At 41.6% G+C, this 22,484-nt stretch overlaps 1 protein-coding gene across 3 annotated transcripts in view; it reads right to left on the reverse strand.

Moving 5' to 3' along the window:
• NPHP4 (nephrocystin 4) overlaps positions 1-22,484 on the reverse strand; it is a 288,934-nt gene that overhangs the window by 36,436 nt on the left and 230,014 nt on the right. For all 3 annotated transcript variants that reach the window (XM_066607298.1, XM_066607299.1, XM_066607300.1), the window contains 2 exons: positions 12,699-12,827; positions 3,542-3,750 (listed from right to left, as the gene is read on the reverse strand). In XM_066607298.1, coding sequence (XP_066463395.1) covers positions 3,542-3,750; positions 12,699-12,827 — 338 coding nt within the window. The remainder of the gene's footprint in view (positions 1-3,541; positions 3,751-12,698; positions 12,828-22,484) is intronic.

Consider the following 22,484-nt stretch of genomic DNA (forward strand, 5'->3'; position numbering starts at 1 on the left):
CCCCCCCCCCCCCCACTGGTGGCAAGTACCTTGAGCTACATTGTTTCCATAACTCCAAAAGAGGTAAAAGAAAGTTATGTAAACAGCATAACACAGCAAGCTACACTGTTTCTGTAAGTTGTTAGATGACAAAAAAAAGCATAACATGCTGGTCTACGCTGCTTACATAACACACATTCACTTCTTTTGGAGTTAGGCAAACCATGTAGCACAAGGTGCTTGGCTGTTCCCATCAACAATTGACCACCTCTAGGAGCCTGGATGTGGCAGGCAAAGGAGTGAGAGCGATGGGATGGGGTAAGTGCCTGAGATGGGAATACCCCTTTAAGGATAATGTCACACGTAGCAGGAAAGGCAGAGATTTTCAACAATGGAAATTCAGCACCAAAATCCTCATCAAATTCCTTACATCATTTCGCCAAAGATCTGTAGCAGATTTCACTCCTTCAGATGAGAGGGTTAAGTCTGCTGCAGATCAGCATCAAAATTTGCAGTTTTTGATATAGATTTTCCGCTGCAGAAAACCCACCTCATTTCTGCTGTGTGTGAACGTACCCCCACAGAATTCTTTATTAGGGTATGTGAAAATTGGCTATTTGACTTTCCTGCTTCCTCGACCCTTTCGCTGGATATTTGTACAATGCCCATGCACAGGTGCTGGAAGCTAGATATTATACACTGTACATAAATTAAAGCTCGCTGGCAGTGCTTCGTACTCAGGATCCATTAATATATTTGTCAGGGCAGCTACGAAATCTACCATGATTAATACATATGAAATGGTCAACTAATTTTTACAAAGCCTTGTAATTTATTCAGATGGAAAATTGCTTTCTCCACAGTAATTTACTACTAACTTTTTACAGACAGATGGGTCGAGTGACGGCCAAAAAAGGAAAAGTTTATCCTGACACAACAACCAGAAGTCAGCCGCTTCATATTAAAAATGCATCAACCTAATTTCTTTTTTACTATTCTGGTTAACCAGTTAACGACCGCACCGTTTTCACTATTTTTAGTACATGCAGGTTTACAAGCTATAAAGTTTTTTTTTCCGTTTGGTTATTATAATAATTTTTGGGTCATGCGTGTCATTTTTATACTCATATTTTTGGTGATATCAGAAGAAAATGTTTAGAAAAAACAAAATAGGAATGCCTATCTTTCAATTTTATTCTTTACTAGTACAAAGTGTTACTGAAATAAGTTTTTAAACTAGTGTTGTCCTTCCTCTTATAGCTCTTTATGTAGGAAATATATAGTTTTGGTTCATTATTGGTGGAGCTAAAACCAAGTTTGTGTTAGTGGTGGGTTTGAAAAAAAATGTTTCAATTCTGTTTTCTTTTATTTACTTTTAGTTATTTTGTACATTGTTCCCCCATAAGGTCATAGAGGAGTTTTGGGAGATGAGGTCTACTATAACGTTACTTTTTTTTTTTTGCTATTGCCGATTTCCCCTGTTCTGGGGATGGATTAGCTCCAGTTTTAGGGAATGAAGCCTCCTGAAATACATTGCAGAGCTGATCTGGGTCTACTAAGGCCCAACAATCACATGATTACAAGTCTGCAGCAGTAAGCGGCATTGCTGCTTCCTGATCTGTATACACAGTGCTGATTTAATGCTGTGTTACATTCAGAAAGGCAGAGATGGTAATGAACCGTCTCTATGGGGAGTCCGGCTGTCACTCCCCTTTCCTGCAGGTTCATATTAAGGGTATGCTTACATAACGGAATCCGATGTGGATTTTTCAGCATCTATGGCGGAAATCTGTGGCTAAGCTGCGAATTTCTACAGCATATTTTACCGCAGATTCACATGCGGATTCGCCCCGTCATTGGGCAAAATACAGTTTGCTGAATTTTCAACATGATTTTGTGCAGATCCATGTTAAGAAGTGATATGTCAATGATGCAATTTCTGCCCCACTTTTCAGAGACGGAATCCACAGAGAAAAATCCGCATGAGATTCCGCTGCGTGAACATACCAGAATCGTATGCGGACCGGCCCACTGTTTAAAGGTGTTTGATGGTCAAAAGTGGTTGACAAAAAAAAATGCTGTTTTATTACAGAGAAGGTGTAAAAATATAGTAAAATTCTATTAACCCAGCATCAGTGGGACCTGGTAGGTGCCAAATTATCAGATATTCTGGATTATTGGAGGGTCACAGAAAAGTATATGAAATTGACTTATAAGGGCAGAAAACCTTTGGGAAGAAAATCCAAAAATGAATTACTAATTACAGGGCAACTGTCTAAGCAGAAATTGGCAATACTATGCCCTGTCACATGTGGAAGCCAAAGGTAAAATCAGTTGGTGGGCTATAGGAAATACAAGAGCAGCAATCACAATTGGCCAAGACCTTGATGGCCCCCGAGGTGTAGTAAGGGTGTGGAGATTTTTATGCATTAATACAGTGATGCTAGAAGCTGTGATTAAACTAAAATAAATTAGAAAAACATGGGGCTCCTCTATAGGATGATGTTGCCTCGACAAACGCTGTATGAGCTACTAGTGCCTCGCATCCTCAGGCTCTGAACTATACTGGATGAAGAACGAAGCCGGTGGATGGCTATGTAGAAGGAGTATACGTCCGCAGTGAAATACAGTACTGTACAATAATGAGTTATCATTAAACTTTCCACGTAGTGTTTGTCATAAACAATAGTTCATTATTGTGCGCGGTACATTGATACAAAAGCAAAAAAAACGGTTCATTTAACAAATGTCAAATATACTGGGTAGGCCAGTGAAAATAACCCCCCTACCTTCTGGCACCACACTTCTGTGAAAGCTGCCTAAAAGAAAATCTGTCTTTGTTGCCCATAGCAGCCAATCATAACGCAGCTTTCATTTCTTATACTGCTGAGGTAAAATAAAAGCTGCCCTGTGATTGCTTTCTATGGGCAACAAAGGCAATTTTTCTTTTGGACAGCTTTCAGAAGAGTGTGGTGCCGGGGTACTTTTCCATGGTCCCCGTTGTACTTGCCAATCAAGTAGAAGACGGCGTTGAGTAAGTCTGGTGGAGGGATACATATGAGTGACGTGGATTAGTTCTTTATTAGGCACAACTTAGAGTACTGGTTTTCCCAGATTGTTCCTAAAAGAGGATGAAGTTATATGTGCACCCCTTACAGGTCACATCCTCACTATGGGCTGAACAAAATGAGACTCTGAGTCTTGGTGCTACAGTTGGACACAAATATTCATGCATCCCTCCACCACATGTGTTGTGGAGTCCCATCCCTTGAAATGCTCACGTTCCACTGCATCATAGTGCTCTTCTGGACTCAAGCACTTCTACTCTTTAGACAGGATTAAATTAGTCCTGAAATGCACAGTAGGGGTCTTCGATAGTCTTGCAGTTGGACACATGAACCTTCAGCCCATTATGAGACTACACTAATGATGTAATATATAGTGTTAAGGCGCCATGAGACATCATTGGCAATTATGGGGATGGGCTAGTTATAGCTTTGGCTACAGCTTGGAAACAAATACTAAATCTCTAGATAGGATGATGATGATGATTTGTACCTACCATAAGGAGTGATTTTCTCATTTTAGGGTCCTCTTGTGACTCGACCTGTCTGACTGCCATCATCCTTTCCATTTTACGCCTTTGAATGGCATCCGTCTCGCTGTTTGGCTGCTGGTACGCAATGCTTACCTCTTTCATTCGGCTGTACAGCATTGCTGCCAGCTCACTGTCTAGGTCAGCCAACTTCTGTGCTTGGGAGATATTTTTCCCTGTCAGAGACATATGAAAGGGGTTTTCAGCGAAATGATTACAGGCCTAAATCTGACAATGGCTCACCATTAGACATAATTGAGCTCGAGGTGACTTCTGCAATGTGTACTTTTAGGAATAGCCATAGTACAAGGTATGCCTTATTGTGTGTGGGTGACAGGATCCTGAAGTATGAGTAATTAAGCTTGATTGTCCTATTGTGCTTGCTGTCCTTTAAATAATGGTTAATTTCGTTATTGCAGAAAGTATTTACACCTCTTGCTGTGATTAAGATGTTGGATATTCCATGATTTGCTATCCAGAAAAAGTACAGTTACTTTTTTATTAGTGCTGTTGAACTGTATTACTAACTACCAATGATTGGGGCATTCAGTTCACGGTATAGAAGTTTAATAATCTGTACTATTAATATCTTTATAGTGGTCATAGTTTGGTTTTTCTGATCCAGAGCTTTAAGATACCTGCATAAAATATAGAAATTGTATGATACAATTCTGGCAGTGTCCAGTCACCTATTACATTCATTATACACTATTTTACCAGTTAATTGGTAAAGTAATTGGACAAGTAATTGGACACTTACGCAAACAAAATTAGTATTTATTTACATATGATAATCCTTTGGCCCAAATGATATTGCACACTCTCCATGGCATAATTTCCATTAACGTCTGATACACTTTAGCTGGTATTTCCCTCCATTCAGCCTGCAAATGGTGAGTTCCCTCAAGGAAGATGCTTCGGCCTGCCTACAATGGTGCTCTACAAAGACCTTCTGGTCAAAACGTTGTTACTATTATGTCCTTAGAGGACTAAAGACTTTTGAATTTTGCACCCTGAATGCTGTCACGTCTTCCTTCTATGAATAACACTACTCCATTTTCAAATCAGATGGACATACCTGGGTGTGAAGGAGGCCTGGGGAATGCCCTTTGACTGTGTGTGCTGTGGCAACAGTTAAGTATGATGAGGATGTTTTACGAGGCATGGTCTTGGTCCAATGGTTATAGTGGCTATAAAAACTATGAACATGGAGGTGTACCTTGACATTCTAGACAATACTGTGCTGCTGACAATGTGACAAAACTCTAGGAATGAGTAATACTACTAACAAGACAACGCACCTTATCACAAATCTAATGCTGTTTTATGTTGATTTGTGCACATGGATTGTCCACGACCGGACCGGCTGCATAGAGTCCTGACCTGAAACCTATTGAACATCTTTGGGACGAATTGGAATGTTGGGTCAGGAAATATGAGCAGTGTCCATCATCTCTGAGAGAATTCGCCAGACGCTTACAGGATGAATAGAGGGAAATACCAGTTTTAGTTTATCAGATATTAATAGAAAGTATGCCACGGAGAGTATCTGATGTCATTAGGGCTAAAGGCAGCCCATTAAGTATTAATACATAGAAATAAATACTTATGACTCTTTCAGTTGTCCAATTACTTTCGGTAGGATACTGTATAGATAGCATGCAGCACGTTTCCCCTAAGGCCTCATTCACATGACCGTATGCGTAATACGCTGCAGGTAGGGATGAGTGAGTGTACTCGCTAAGGCACTACTCGCTCGAGTAATGTGCCTTAGCCGAGTATCTCCCTGCTCATCCCTAAAGATTCGGGGGCCGGCGCGGGGAGCTGCGGGGAAGAGCAGGGAGGAACAGAGGGGAGATCTCTCTCTCCCGCCCGCTTTCCCCTGCTCCCCGCCGCAACTCACCTGTCAGCTGCGGCGGCTCCCGAATCTTCAGGGACGAGCAGGGAGATACTCGGCTAAGGCACATTACTCGAACGAGTAGTGCCTTAGCGAGTATACTCGCTCATCCCTAGCTGCAGATGTTGCAGCAGAGACTGCGTATGGCAGCAAGTGTAGTGCGCATGACCACGTATCACATGCACACAGTCATATGCAATGTGAGGGTTTTAAAAAAAAAAAAATTCCCCGCTATGTTTTAGAGCAGGTTTGCGTATAAATCGCTGCCCATACGCAATGCATTGTATATGGACAGCATTGCATACTATGCCCATACAAAAGTAAGGGGCTCAGGCTGCATGGTACACAGAGAGATATGTGCCAAGATCACGGTCGTGTGAATGTGCCCTTAATGGTGGCTGCACACTGTAAAATGTTATCCATTTACCCACAACTGTATGCAGGAGATTTGGTGTTTTGTATTAGGATAAAAAACAGAGAACAAAATGAATTGAATAAAGGCAAAATTTTGGCTTTTTCATCCCCGCCATTACTTTTTATTTTTCTGCTGCTTTGTGTGCGCTGGAATGAAAAAACTGAAATTGCACAATTTTTAAGATTGCTTTTTGAGTTTCATTTTTAGAGCGCTCACTGACTAGTAAAAATGACATGTTCACTTTAACCCCTTAGTGACCAAGCCTGTTTGCGCCTTAATGACCAGGCCAAATTTTGCAAATCTGACACGTGTCAATTTAGCATGGAAAAACACCAGAAAGGTTTTGCATATCCAAGCGATTCTGACATTGTTTTTTTCGCCACATGTTGTACTTCATTTAGGCAGAAAAAAAAGACCGATAGAATTTGTGTTTATTTATTAAAAGCGCCAAAATTGGGAAAATTTGGAAAAAAAATCGTCATTTTTTCACATTTCCAACTGCAATATCTCAAATATGTGCAAACATAATATAGAAATTTTTGCTAAGATATATATTTCCATCCGTTTACTTTATTTTGGGCGCACATTGGAGAAACTTTCGTTTTTTTTTAACCATTTAGGAGATGTACAAATTTAACATTACTTTTCAGCATTTTGAGGAACACTTTGTTTTCCTACACCAAGCCAAGATTGGAAAGGCTCATAGGAATCAAAATGATAGATACCCCCACAAATGACCCCATTTTATAACCTACACCCCTTAACGTATTCACTGAGGGGTGTCATGAGTGTTTTAACCCCACAGTTTTTTTTAGGAGTCAATGCAATTTAGAAGAGAAAAACTAAAATTTCATATTTTTGCAAATATGTCATTTTAAAGACAGGAATTTTTTCTATAGTACACATGAAAATGAGGATTTGCACCCCTGAATGGATAAGTCTGTTTGTCCCGTGCTCAGAAACATACCCATTGTGGCCCTAGTATTACGTCTGTATGCACAATGGGGCCCAAAATGAAAGGAGCAACCGGTGGCTTTCGGAACAGAAATTTTGCTTGAAGGAGAGTTAGGCCCTATTGCACACTTATAGAGCCATTGAGTGACCAAAACGATGGACAACCCCCACAAGTGACCCCATTTTGAAAAGTAGACCCCTTAACGAATTTATCTAGGGGTACGATGACTTTTTTGACTTCACAGTTTTTAAATGAATCTAAGCCAAGCCGAAGGAAAAAAAATTACGATTTTCATTTTTTTTGGTAATTCAGTCATTTTAAAAGCAGTTTTTTTTGTACAGCACATATATGAATGAAGACTTGCACCCCAAAATGGATACCCCTGTTTGTCCTGTGCTCAGAAACATACCCATTGTGGCCCTAATCGTATGTCTGGATGCATAATGGGGCCCAAAATGAAAGGAGCAACCGGTGGCTTTCGGAACAGAAATTTTGCTTGAAGGAGATTTAGGCCCTATTGCACACTTGTAGAGCCATTGAGTGACCAAAACAATAGAGAACCCCCACAAGTGACCCCATTTTGAAAAGTAGACCCCTTAACGAATTTATCTAGGGGTATGATGACTTTTTGGCCTTCACAGTTTTTGAATGAATCTAAGCCAAGCCGAAGGAAAAAAATAACGGTTTTCATTTTTTTGGCAATTGTGTCAATTTAAAAACAGTTTTTTTTGTCCAGTGTACATAGGAATGAAGACGTTCACCCCAAAATGGATACCCCCGTTTGTCCTGTGTTCAGAAACATACCCATTGTGGCCCTAATCTACTTAAAGAAAACATGGCTAGCCCTATAATGGAAGGAGCACCTGTTAGATTTCAGGGTACAATGGAATAAATTCCAGGCCCCATTGCCCACTTGTAGAGCCACTGAGCGGCCAAAACAATAGAGAACCCCCACAAATGACCCCATTTTGAAAACTAGACCCCTTAACGAATTCATTTAGGGGTGTACTGCGTATTTTGACCACACAGTATTTGAATGAATCTAAGCAAAGCAGAAGGAAAAAATTATGATTTTCATTTTTTTGGCACTTTTGTCAATTTAAAAACTGTTTTTTTTTTGTACAGTGTACATAGGAATGAAGACTTTCACCCCAAAATGGATACCCCCGTTTGTCCCGTGTTCAGAAACATACCCATTGTGGCCCTAATCTACTTAAAGGAAACATGGCTAGGCCTATAATGGAAGGAGCACCCGTTGGATTTCAGGGCACAACGGAATAAATTCCAGGCCCCATTGCCCACTTTTATGGAAAAAAAAATGACTTCCTAAAAATAATCCCCCGCCATCCCCATTTTTTGGCATTCCCTAAATATTAGATAAAGGTAATAATATAAACTGCGTTTTATGTCTGAAGACGGGTAATTACGGAGGCTGGTTGGGTTGGGCACATGGGGCAAGAAAACCATGTATCCCCCCTCCTGTCATGCTTTTTGGGGGGTATTTCGTAACCTCAGCGGCAGGTATGGGGTGTAAAAAGTGGCGCTCTGTGAGGCTTTGTAATCTTGCTACGGTGCAGCGGTCTCACACAGAAGGCGCTCAACAAGGTGCTCCTGGAACTGCATGAAGGCGAGCGTTCCAGGGGCTTCTTGTAAATTATGGATTACAGGTAGCGGTCTGAATAACACCGGGCTCACACGGCCGTAGGTGGAATCTGCTTGCGGAGGCCCGCAGCGGATCCCATCTGTGAGCCCGGCTGTGACCCTGCATACGGCCGCGTAATGTACTGCGCATAACTGCCTACTCACACAGGCGTTTTTTTTGTTTATATTTCCCGTTCCATCGCTTAGAGATGACCCGGGTACCCGCAGCCCATACACAATGTGTTTACATATGGGCTGCGGGTATATCCGCGGTCATAGAGCACAATGGGCTCTAGGTCGCGGATATCCGCGGTAAAATATAGCATGCCGTGTTCTGTTTCTGCGAGTGGATTACGTAATTCCGACCCACTAATTGGGGGGAATTGTGTAATCCAATGTATGCGATTGATCCGTGGATTACCGCTGATCAAGCGCATGCAGAACCCATAATTCCTCTCCGGCCATGCGTAACCGGCCTAATGTTATATCGCTAATTTATCACGTGACCGGGGACCGCTCAACGAGGCCGCCGGTCACTGCTCCAAGCACTCAGCAACCGTTGGTCGCTGGGAGCAAGGAGATTTAAAATTTCCTGGGCTCCCCGACTCCTGCGCATGTGTCTGGCTTTTTGCCGGCGGGCGCATGCGCAGCAGCTGGAAGGGTCCATGGAGGATAATCGCATCTGGATTCAAATGCGGAAGCCTCGCATCGGTGACGGGAGATGAAACTTCCACTTTTTAAAGAACTTTTACGTGATCGCCATTATGCATTGGATAACGGCGATCACGTGACCAGTAACCGCATACCGCGGCTCCCCGTGACATCTCCAGGCTCTTGGCTACCTTTGGTAGCCAGGAGCAAGGAGATTTTAAATTTCTTGGTCAATATTTTACTTTTGCGCATGCGTCCGCCATCATGCTGACGGGCGCATGCGCCGAAGCTGGGGTAAGGTCCGCGGATGAACATCCCATCAGGGAACAAATCCGGGGACCTTGGGTACGTAATTTCATCCGCCCTTACGGATACGATCCGTAAGGGGAGATGAAACTTTAACTTTATAAACTTAACTTTTTTTTTTTTTTTTTTTACTTTTTAACTTTATATGATCACTGTTATCCAATGGATAACGGTGAGCATATGACTGGAAACCGCATACAGCGGTCCCCAGTCATATCTCCCTGCACTCGGCTAACTGTGACAGCCGGGTGCAGGGAGATTTTGAATTTGCCGGGCTCGCCGGCCTTCTGCGCATGCGCGCCACATCAGCACATCGCAGAAGCCAGCGGGGGTCCGGAGACCGACCGGAAGACATGGAGGAAGCGGGGTGAGTATTTTCACCTCCCCTCATGGATCCGGGAGGTGAAACTTTCCTTTTTTTAACATCTTTGTTTACTTTTCCGCGATCGCCGTTAGCCGGGAGCCAGGAGATTTTAAATTTCCCGCGCCGCCGGGCCTTCTGCGCATGCGGCTGACGTAATGCCGCCTGGCGCGCATGCGCAGAAGGACGGCTACGGGACCCAGAGCATCGGGAGAGCGGGGAGCAGTGCGGCGGACCTCGGTGAGTAATTTCAGCTGCCCCGATTGATCCGATCTATCAGGGCAGCTGAATATGTAACTTTTTTTCAACTTTTATTTACTTTTTTGCGATTGGATAGCGCCGATCGCAATGCCGGGGGGGTCCCTGCAGCCCGGGATGACAGCTGTCATGTCCACAGCCCGAGGGGCTTTATTCTCTGCAGGAGACGTGTTTTAATGTCCTCAGAGAATAAAGCCCACTTCGGGAGGACGTAAAAACACTATGGGCTGGTCGTTAAGGGGTTAAACTGCAGATCAGTACAATTTTATGTTTAACTACTTTTAACATAAAAAAAACTTTAAAAACTCAAATTTGCTTTGTGACACCTTATTCTGAGACAGATGACTTTTTCTACTGTCTCGCTGATGCGGCTGTGTGTGGACTTGCTTTTCTGCAGGATGATCAGCGATTTTTATTGGCACTATTTTTTGGTATGAACAACTTTATGATCACTTTTTATTCCACTTTTTTTTGGGGGGGGGGGACAAGTACTGTGTGAATGGAGTGACAATAACTGCAATTCTAGAATTACTATTTCTTTTACAATGTGCAGGGTGAACAAAGTTATATTTTAATAGTTTAGAGTTACAGATGTGAATGATACCAATGATCTTTATCGTTAAAGTTTTTTGCATGTTTTATTATTTAGTCCTGTTATGGAAACTGAATATGTGATCGAGTAATATACTGCAACACCTCTCTATTGCATTGGATTATGTCTGTCAGTGCTATCGATAGGCCTGGCAAGGGCCACCATGTGTGCCAATACGGGTAGCATTTTTAGGTCACTAGCTGACATGACAAATCACTGGTATCCCATGGCCGTGTGTATGTGGGGGGAAGGGAGGGGGGAGTGGTGTGTAGTGGGAAGGTGGGAAGGCGGGAAGGGGGGTGAGGAGGGGGAAGGAGAGTGGGGTGTAATGGGGTGAAATGGAGAGTCTCGTATCTGTCTGTTTAGATGCCATGATTACAGTTTGCAAAGGGTCAAATGGTCTCTGAAGTTCCGGCCATTGCAATACAGTGTCCTCCCATAATGGACTACAACACCCAGGGAAGTTAACTATGTATATCAAGGGATGTTGCAGAGATCTTTCCCATCACCTATTTGTACCCAGAGGAGCCCACTAAGTCTAGAAGAAAGAAGGTTTCTACACGGACATAGAAGGGGGTTCTTTACTGTAAGTGCAGTGAGACTATGGAACTCTCTGCCTGAGGTTGTAGTGATGGTGAACTCGATAAAAGAGTACAAGAGGGGCCTGGACATCTTTCTTGAGTGTAACAAGATTATATGTTATAGTTACTGATTACTTCAGAAGGGTTGTTGATCCAGGGGTTATTCTGATTGCCAAATAGGAATCAGGAAGGCATTTTCCCCCCTTAACCCCTTGAGTGGCAGGTTTCCTACCACCCTGTCGTGCCCACCAGGGCAGGTTTTTTAAAATGGTCTAATCATTGAATTTCAACTAATTTTGCAGTTGCGTCTCAAGAGCCATAACTTTTTCATTTTTCCATTGACATGGCTGTATAAGGGCTTGTTTTTTGCGGGATAAGTTGTGATTTTTTAAACAGGGGGGAGGAAAAAAAAAATGGGGGAAAAAAGAAAAAAAAGGGCCATGTCATTAAGGGGTTAAATAATGCATTAACATCCTTCTCTGGGTCATTACGACGCATGGATACCACATGTGTGATTGTATTTTTGATTTTTTACAAAGTAAAGGGAGACAAGTGTTTTTATAATTTTTTTTATAATTTTTTTACTTTTTTTTTTTTTTTTTATATTTTATTTTATTTTTTTTGTCCCTTTAGGGGACTTCCACAGGGACCCATCAGGACCCCTGATCACATTCCGGGGGTCCGATGGTGACAGCCCTTTACATGCTGCAGTGACAGCCCTTTACATGCTGCAGTCACATAGACTGCAGCATGTAAGGGGTTAACACAGCAGAGATCAGAGGTTTTCTCTGATCTCTGCTGTAAGAGCTAGTACCTAGCTGTCCTCTGACAGCTAACAACCAGCTCTCCCTGCCACAGAGACCATCGGCTTGCTTCTGACAAGCCGATGGTCTCTATGGCAACCTGTAAACAAAGCAGGAGATTGCCGACATATCGGCAATATCTTCTGCTGGTTTTTCAAAGCCCTTGCTTTGTTCTCTGTGGGTCTGTGCAGGCAGAGCACACTGTCACAGCTTGTGGCATTGTGCTCTGCAGCTCCCATAGTGATACATAGCCCGGAAATCTTCCGGGCTATGATGCTATGAGCAGTGGAGCTCGTCCCGGAAATTTTCCGGGCGTGCCACTCAAGGGGTTAAATGGGGAACATTGGCTTCTACTTCATTGGGGATTTTTTTAGCCTCCATCTGGATCAACAATATGGAAAAATAGGCTGAAATGGATGGACATGTGCCTCCATTCAATATAGCATGCCCTGCTTATGAAGCTCTTCTTGGCTTATAGTGTTCACTTTACTTCTGGCATTCTGACACTTATACAGGCAGAGCAGCAAAGGTGGTGTAACTCTGTATAGCAATGCTCATTTGTAGACCATCAGTGTCCATGGAATGTCTATGGAAATCTAGATATTTCCACATATTATGCATGCTCTACAGGTGTATGTATATTATTTTGCTGGGTGGCACTTACTATCAACACTTCGACTTGAAAACAAACTTCCGCCATGAAAGCTGCTTCGTCCATCATGTGCAGTAATAACACGAGACCTGGGAGCCGGTAGTGTAAGATGTGTCTTCAATCTTTGGTCAGTGACACGCCCTGTAATACAATATCATCATTTAGTAATACACCAATGTCTTATTATCTGGCCTATTATAACTGAGCAGGCTATACCTATGTGGCTAAAAGAAAATGACAATTTGGAGTTATGACCAAGAACATTTACAATTCTGGTCCTGATATTCTATACCAAGACTATATATACACTATATAAGTTTTCAGAGATGAAACTAGGCTTCCCGTTTTGGTGCCCCTCCCTCTCACAATTTAAAGCTTACGGCCCATTTACACGGTGCAATGATCGTTAAAAAAAAACAAACCAAAAAGCGATCGTTGGAGCGATCATCGTTGCGTCTAAACGCGCGGACATTGTGCACTTTTCGTGCACTGCTAGCTGATCATTAAATTCAGGCCAACCTAAAAATCATCCTTCGGCCTTATCAGTAGTTCTCCACAGGTAGTGCTGATAGCATTGTTTCCCATTAGAGAACAAAGGATCTGAAAGCAGATAAGAGCCCTCCGGCCATTAACTGCTTTCAGCTAAGGCTTCATTTGCACACTAATAAGCTGTTAAGTAGCTGAGTATCTACCTAATAGTTTATGCAAAATAATCGCTCAAAGCTGTCACTCAAAGTGTCGTTTGAGCGATCATCACTCCATGTAAATGGGCCTTAAATTCAGTCTGTCACACCCCTCCCTACTAGTTAAATGTAAAGTAACATTTTGCATAACTGTGTTCTGAAAGCCCAAACTTTTTTTTTATTTTGCTGTTTACATTGCCATATGTGGGTTTGTTAGGGAGGGTTTATTTTTGAAAATAATTATTTTGGGGTACATATGATGTATTGAAACTTTTTCTTATTACATTTTTTGGAGGAAAAGAAAATGGCAGTTTTTTAGGTTGTGTTTTTTTCTATTTCATTAGTAATATTTTGGTGTTACATAAGACACTTTTATACTTTTTTGGAGGCGGGATGAACAGAAAAAGCTGCAATTGATTTGGCATCCGATGTGGAGAATAGTAACATCCTGAGTGGGACAGTTGTAGAGGTAATCGTCCAATGCCCAGCGAGTATCATCTATGCGTCCTATTCTAATTAATGGTACCCCTGCACAATACTTGGTGGAGACCAGACAATTGTCTCTGTAATTTTCACCAACAGTTGCCCTGTGTAAACATGGAATTCATCGGGGCACTGATAAAGCGACTAGTGAGCGAGTTCTTTCTCAGTGAAAATAGCCATTCGTGAATGGAGTTGGGTGGCCAGAAGAGATCTCCAGCGCACTCCGCATCCATTCACTGACGGACCAGTGCTCCTGTGTGACTGTTTATTTGCTTCCTGATATATATCTCACCCCTTAAAGCTGGCTTCACACAGGACGGATTTGTCACGGAAATTCAGTGCGGAATTTCTGTGCGGCCAATCCGCCTGTGGCTCCTAATCCTGGGATTAGCCAGCCATGTGGACGAGATTTTCCAAAAATATTGCCCACACGGGGTGGCCAATCCATCGTGGGAAAGACAGGTGGAACCAGCGATGCGGCGCGGAATTGACAGCCGCAGCATGTCAATTCTTTTTTTTTTCCCGTTGCTACCTCACTCCTCTCTATGGGGAGAGAAAGCCACAACGGAATGCCGTCATCCGAACCGCTCCAAAACCTGTGTCTCTCCCATGGAAATCTCGTTGCTTTTCGGTGTGGTCAAGCTGCGAGATTTCTGTCCGTGGTAACCCAGCCTAACAGGTGTCGCTCTCACGAGAGAATCAATGTTCACTTATTAGTTTTAATGTACTTTTTGTTTTTAATCAAGAAACACAAAGTTGTAAAATGTATTTTGCAAAGCCAGACTAGATAACAGAACACAAAGAATAAGTATCTAATTAATTGTGGTGTTTTTTTCTTTATTAACATTTTTTCGATCTTTTTTTATCTATTTTTATAGTGTATTACATTTTTATTAACATGTCTCAGATCTAATCAGGAGACGACATGCCACAGGATGTGTTATTCTGTAAAAACCAGACTCTGTAATGATACTATTAGCTACTCCCCTAACAGCAATGAAAGGTACGCATTCTACGTGAAGTAACAAAGCCTCTAAGTGTTCCAATTACAATCTCAATCTCCTTCTACACATTCCTTGTTTTCATTACATAACCGTGCATCTTATTAATTCATCAAAATGACCTGTGATACTAATAAAAATCAAATGGAATAAAATATGACAACATTTCTATACAACAACTGGAGAACATTCCGCTGTCTTTGATGTCTGACTGAGCCTCCAGTGGCTTTACAGTGCACATCTCTAAAAGCTTGACAACTTCAAAGAGTCGAAAATCTATGATGTCAACATACAACACTTCCAACATCAGCCGCGCTCTTGAAAACTGAAACTTTAGCTTTACGTATAAGAGGATGTTTTATAGATGTCTATGATTCAATCCATTACTCCTTTTAGGGGATAATTTTATTCCATGTTCTAGAACTCACAGTAGGGTTGGGGGGGGCGTGACGCAGATGTAAAAGTTACCAGATGAAGAAGAAACGCCTGGAAAAAGAGGCCTCTTGATGCCAGTTGATCTTCTCAGTTTATCCTTCTGTGTTGAAGGATACTGTACAGTAGTTTAAGGCATTTCAAGCTCAGCCAACTTTTATTTATTTTTGTCCTTTTTTTGTTTTATTCCTTTTTCTTTTAGTTTTAACTGTTAGCATTTGGAAGTAGTCAAGGTTATCATTTCAAGGATGGACTAATATCGATTGTTCTGAGCAATTTCAAAGGAAGGATAGAAAGTTGTTTTCTATGTAATTAAAGAACAACTAAAGTCACAATATGAAGAAAATATTTTCCCTGTGGCAAAAGTGCCTTCAATACTTGGATGCTCTTTTATCATTGTTTTTAGAAGGAACAAAAAAATTCTCGTGTGTTTTCAGGTCTGCCGGGTTTGTTTTTAAGCAAAATTTTTAAAAGCTGGTGGCAGAAGAAATTGGAGATGAAATATAAATCAACAATTAAACATTTGCTTAGCTAAAAATTGTTATGCCTATTGAAAATTAAATATGCTACGCTTTAATTTTTTAAAATGTCCTTTGGAGAATTATAAAATTGCATAATTGGGTTTAAAAAAACCCGTGATATTCGGAAACTCCCCTTGTATAATGGCTCAAGGGAGTCATTATAAGCTACTGGTGAGGTGGTAGAGAACACCCCAGTGGTTGTTTGACCACAAACTTGCCTTTCACAACAGACGCTGAAAGTGCAATGACGGTATTGGCTCATATATCCATATCTGGTGGGAGTGTCCGCTGGCGGTTCAATTCTGGCAGGTAGTCGAAGCGGTGCTGCAAAAGTTGACCTCACACAATCTGAAAATTACCCCAGAAATGGTATTTCTATGGAGGTATTTCTATCTACACATTTCTACCCTCAAAAACATAAGTTGGTGGCTTTCTTATTAGATTATTAGATGCGGCTAAGTCCCTCATACCACGCCTTTGAATGCAAAAACTCCCTCCTACGTTAGATCAATGGATAGAAAGGGTTGTCCTTAGGTACAACCTGGAAGAGCGCACCAGCTGGGCAAGAGGAACGCATGAGAAGTTCTTACACATCAGGGACCCCTGGAGATTGTTGAGGAAGGATCTGGTAAAGCCCAAATGACTGCCCAAGCTTTGAATGGAGGGGGACAATAAGTTTACCTTATATTGTAACAGAGTGATCTGTTTTGGGTTATAAAGGAGCTATATCCCCCCCCCCTTTCCCCTTTTATACTTTCCCTCCTTTTTTCTCTGCTCCCTTTCTTTCCTTTTTACTATTACTTGATTCTATTTTTTCTTCTTTTATTTTATTGTTGTAGGTTAAATGGTTCTGATGATCTTCTATTTTGCCGTGTCTCAATCAAGACCCAAGACTGATTTTCTGGGCCTCACTTAAGAGTGTACACGGGTTTTGTGTATATTATTTCGCCACTGAGTGCTAATTGGGAGATTCAAGGAACAGTCAATGTACCTTTGTTGCACTCTTATGTAAAATGTGATATGTGTTCCTATACAAAATTTCCAATAAAAGATGATTTTAAAAAAATTTAAAAATGTAAAAAAACATGAAGATCCACCAGAGGGTAAAATAAGTGTCCTTGGGGAATAGCCAGACTCTTACCAACCCAGTGCATATAATTCTCTCATAATAGTTTAAGCATTGTTTCATCAAAACTAATCTGTACATAAAATTTACGTACAAATATTTATCCAAGGTGTCCATCCAGTTAATAGGTCTTTGCTAAGGGTCCCTAAAGGTCCATTTAGACAACAATTATCGCTCAAAATTTGTTGAAAAGCCATCTTTTGAGTAATAATCACTGTCTAAACGGGCGGCCATCGTGCACTGTTCGTTTATCGCAGACTTCAAGCCAACTTGCAAATAATCGTGCGGTCTGATAAGACCGCACGCTGAGTTCTCTGTGGGAAAGCGATAATAGTATTCTTTCAGCTGCTATCCTGCTCGAGAACAATGGAGCTGAATGCAGAAAAGACTTCCAGCTGTTATCTGCATTCAGCGAAAGGCTTCATTGCACGCTAATAAGCTACTAAATAGCTGAGCAGCTACTTAGTAGTTTATGCAAAATGATCGCTCAAAACTGTCGTTCAAGTTATCTTTTGAACGAATTTTGAGCGATCATCTTTCCGTGTAAATGGGCCTTAGCAATGGGACCAACGGAATCTTCACTGATTGCTAGAACAAAGTGGTAGTGGCGCCGTTAACACACAATACCACTTTATCTACTTTCGGTTCGATTAAGCTTTTTGTGCTTCCTCTTAATACCTGTTATTTTTTCTTGTGAATGGCAGAAGTCAGTGTTCAAACCCCTATTGACCTTTACGCAGGTGATATATCCTATCAACATGCCATCAATGTCTTTACTGTAACAACTCCTTTAAAGGAACCTTCCAACAATACCTTGTGTTTCTCAACTTCAGTCTTCAAGTACCGCTAAAAGGTCACGTATGACCTGTTGGGGGTACGTACTGGAGAAATGGAGTTGAAAAACAATGGTCTAGAAGACTACGGCTCTCCATATTGTACAGTTAACAGAGGAATAAAGGAGCTTTTTGTCCGCATGGCAGCGCTACTGTAAAACCAGAGGCAGACACAAAGATACGTAAAGCAGTGTGAGGGCCCTTCAAAAAGCAGTCTAGATCTCAGGTTTCCTAAACCCTTATGAATTTGACTTAGGGGTCAGAGACATATAGTGATCATCTTCCATCACACGGAAATTTTTGAGTTTGCCTTAAGTACTTCTTTATTAAAAAATGTTTCTGCAGGCTAAGGCTGAGCTCACACAACCAGGTCGGATTGCACATGCAAGAGACCCGCAGTGGATTCCGGCTGTGAGCCCAGCCGGTGACCCAGCGTACGGCAACTGTGCAAAAGCACGCAGGTTTTATTTTTTGTTTGTATTTCCTGCACAGTTCCTAGGCGATGATGTGGGTACCCACAGCCCATATGCAATGTTAATCGTGTATAGGCTGTGGGTCGCATGCCTCCATTAACATCAATAGAGGCCGTCTGTACAGAATCTGCTGTAAAATAAAGTATATTGCGATTTTTCTACCGCTTGCGGAATACGCAATTCGTGCCCACGAATGTGAAGGAAAATTCTAAATTACCAGCCTTTCAGTGTACACGTTTTACTGTGGATAGTCCACAATTCAAATCTGGTCGCGTGAGATCGGCCTGAGGCAGAAGCATAATGTGAAGCTAATACAGATTCTACAATTGTCCCCCCAACTACCATGTGCTTAGTTATAATTAGAGATGAGCGAGCGTTCTCAGTAAGGACGGATACTCGAGCGAGTATCGTCATTTTCGAGTACCTGCCTGCTCGCCTGCAAAGATTCGGGTGCCAGTGGGGGGCGGTGTTGGGGAGATCTCTCTCCCCCCCCCCCCCGCTCCCTCCTGCTCACTCCCGCAACACAGCGCTCACCCCCCGCCGGCATCCGAATCTTTGTGGGCGAGCAGGCAGATACTCGGTAAGGACGATACGCGCTCATTTCTAGTTATATAGGTGTCTTTTTGTGGGGCAGAAGGGTTTTTGTGACCCTTCACTCACCAGGTGACTACTACAGAGGTGTCTTTTCCTTAATTTGTCCATTAACTCAGCATATCATAAGCTGTGAGGTGCGAGATGAAGGAAAAAAATGCATACGACTGACAAATGCTATTTGGCAGAAAGCTGTAATCATAGGCTCCCATGTTAAAAAAAATATGTATAACTTTTACATTTTTTACTGGATAGCACGAAAATGTATCTTTTATTGCAGGAGAAATTAGAGTCCTTAAAGGAGTTTTCCAGCCAAATTCTATCGATGACTATCCTCAGGCTAGGTCATCAACAGTTGATTGCGGGGAACTGCCGCTCGGATCCCTGGCAATCAGCTAATAGTCCGGCCTGTAGTCAGTGTAGCAGGGTCAAATATTGTTACTGGAGTCAGAGCAGGAAATCTCGGAGACGACTTCACTTCCATAAATCTCAATGGTAGTCAAATTGCTTCTGAGACTTTCTGCTCCACGCCAATGACGAGGTTTTCGCCCAAAATGCACTGACAGCAAGCCACTAGATCAGCTGATCGCCAGGGATCCCGAGTCGCGGTTCTCCGGGGATCAACTATCGTTGACCTATCTTGAGTAAAGGTCATCAATGGTATTTGTTCGGAAAACCCCTTTAACAAAATTCAGGTCAATGTAAGGATGGACACACTTGTATGTCTCCACCCACTTTACCACATCCCTGTGCTCAGGTATATAGAACCTGAGAAAAGTTAGAGGTCAGAGGTCACTCTATTCTAAACTAAATTTACAAACTTCCACTGAACCATATCCTCTTTTCTATGTGAAAGCGACATTGCATGTTCCAATATTTTACAGCAAGTCAGATCTTACAGATGTGGACATGTATAATTTAATCTCTGTCCTCTTGTTCCCTACACCTAAATTATCCTCAGGATTTTCAGCACTTCTTGGCAAACATTGTGAATGTTCTTTGCAGGATGAATGAACAATTTGCTTGTATGATTCGCTGGTTTGAAGTTCTCAACAGTTTTTTTTATGCTTAATTGTAAATTATTCAGAGGCTGCACCAAATACAATGAAGCAACCAGCGGCTCCACTACTGGTATTATATATTCATTTTAGCCAGAGGAAAAAAATACCTTGTAGATATATCTCGTTAGTGAAACCACCATCTGCAGGCTTTTTCTGGAGAACTCGGCTATTTGTATTCCAAGTTTTTCCTGGCATTGGTTTCTGGGACTGAAGGTACTAGACCTGTCTGACAACACCCATTGTCAGTAACATGTTTGCTTTGATGGAGCTGCTATTCTGACATCACCTTGTCAATTAAAAGGTCCTCCGGCTCCTCATAAATCCTCTTACAACCATCTCCCTTCTATTCCTGAACAGTTTTTGCTCCGACCCCTAGTAGGTATTGTAGGCCGAATTTTGGAATAAATTTTGGAATTGCATTTAGGTCATGAGTATTAACCCCTTAGTGGTGAAGCCGGTTTTTGCGCCTTAATGACCAACTAATATTTCAGTTTTGTTCATCATTGCATTCCAGGAGCCATAACTATTTAATTTCTCCGCCCACATAGCCATTATGAGGGCTTGTTTTTTATGGGACAGATTGTAGTTTTTTAATAGCCTCATATTTCAGTACATATAATGTACTGTATAACTTTTATTAATTTATTTTTGGTGGATTGGGGGGGAAAAAAATTCTGCTAGTTTTTTTTAAATTTCATTTTTATGACATCCAGTCTGCTAAATAAATCATGTGATAACATTCTTCTCTGGGTCAGCATGATATGAAGTTTATACAGTCTTTTTTTTTAATATGTTTTGCTATTTTTATACACAAAAATAAAGATTTGCTTTTGTGTTGCCACATTCAAAGAGCCATAATGTTTTTATTTTTCCATTGACAGAGCTCTATGGGCGCTTGTTTTTTTCGGGTCTTCATTTATCCAATTTTTGGGAACATGTAACATTTTCATTGCTTTTTTATTCCATTTTTTTCTAGAGCCAAGATGAACAAAATCTGCTTTCTGGCATGTTTTTTTTATTATTTTTAACAGCATCCACTGTGCAGAATAAATGTTTAATTAATTCTGCAGGCCAGTATGATTATGTCAATACCAAATTTATATAGTTTTTCTTATCTTGCAACTTTTTCACACTTTAAAGAAAAAAAAAAAATATATATATTTGTTTATCTCTACATTCAAAGACCCCTTACTTTTTTTGCTGTGTAAGAATTCTATTTTTGCAGAATGAGTTGCACTTTTTAATGGGACCATTTGTTGATCCATGCAATGTGTTGATCACTTACTATTTCCTTTTCTGTAAGATGAGATAGGCAAAATTAACTAATTTTCGCCCTTTTTTTGAAATGTTTTCATGACGTGTAATCTGTGGGTTAAATAATGTACTAATTTTTTTCTCTAGGTCATTGCGAATGCAGCGAAACCACTTTTTTTTTTACATATTTTTACAAGGCTGGGTTCTCACGGGACGGAAATCCCACGGAAATCTCGTGGCTTGACTGCACTGAAAAACCGTGAAACTTCCGCGGGATAAGCGCAGCTTCGCCGCCTGCATCTCTGCTGCGGCCATCTCTCCCCATAGAGAAAAGAGAGGTTGCTGTGGAAATGAAAAAGGAATTGCTATGCCACATCTTTGTTTTCCACGTGGCATGTCCGTTTTCAGTGTGGCTTGGCTGCAAAGGATTGGCTGCAGCATGTGGACAAGATTTTTGCAAAATCTTGTCCACTTTGCTGGCTAATCCCAGGATTAGGAGCCGCGGAATTGTAGAGCGGAGACATTCCACACAGAAATTCCGCGGCATTACGGGGGTCTGATCGGTGACAGGGAAAGCCCCCTCTCTCTGTCAGCCCTCTACATCCCACAGTTGCACTAACCTAAACTAAACTAAGGTTTCTTTAGTCCCCGATGTTAAAGTTTCAGAAAAGAGCGCAGTTGTATAAAGCCCCTTAGTGGGTGGTTGTTAAAGGCCCATTTACACGGAGCGATGATCACTTAAAAACGGCAAAAAAGCAATCGTTTGAGCGATCATTGTTATGTCTAAACACGCGGCCATCGTGCACTTTTTATGCACTGCTAGCTGATCGTTAAGTTCAGGCCAACCTAAAAATCGTCCTTCAGCCATATCAAGAGTTCTCCACAGGGAGTACTGATAGCATTGTTTCCCGTTGGAAAGCAAAGGAACTGAAAGCAGATAAGAGCCCTCGGGGCTATTAACTGCGTTCAGCTAAATGCTTCATTTGTACACTAAATTGCTATTAGCTGAGTAACAAAATGATCGCTCAAAGCTGTCACTCAAACTGTCGTTTGAGCAATCATCGCTCCATGTAAATGGGCGTTAAGGTCATCATAAAGCTATTTATACACAAATTCAGAGGGATTGGAAGACTCTTATATATGTGTGAGAATTACTCCTGCCTTTTCCTGACAGATGATGACTGATTCTTTAATTATCCCCCTCCCCTCCGGAGATAAACCGAAGTCAGAGCTGTCTGACTGCAGCTTTCTCCTGTGTTTCCATGTAAAACTGAGCAGTTGCATTTTGAAGGGAATCAGAAAAATAGCTATCATTTGACTGCCAACTATTGAAGGCATAT

This window comes from Eleutherodactylus coqui, chromosome 6, assembly GCF_035609145.1.
Source record: "Eleutherodactylus coqui strain aEleCoq1 chromosome 6, aEleCoq1.hap1, whole genome shotgun sequence".
NCBI lineage: Eukaryota > Metazoa > Chordata > Amphibia > Anura > Eleutherodactylidae > Eleutherodactylus > Eleutherodactylus coqui.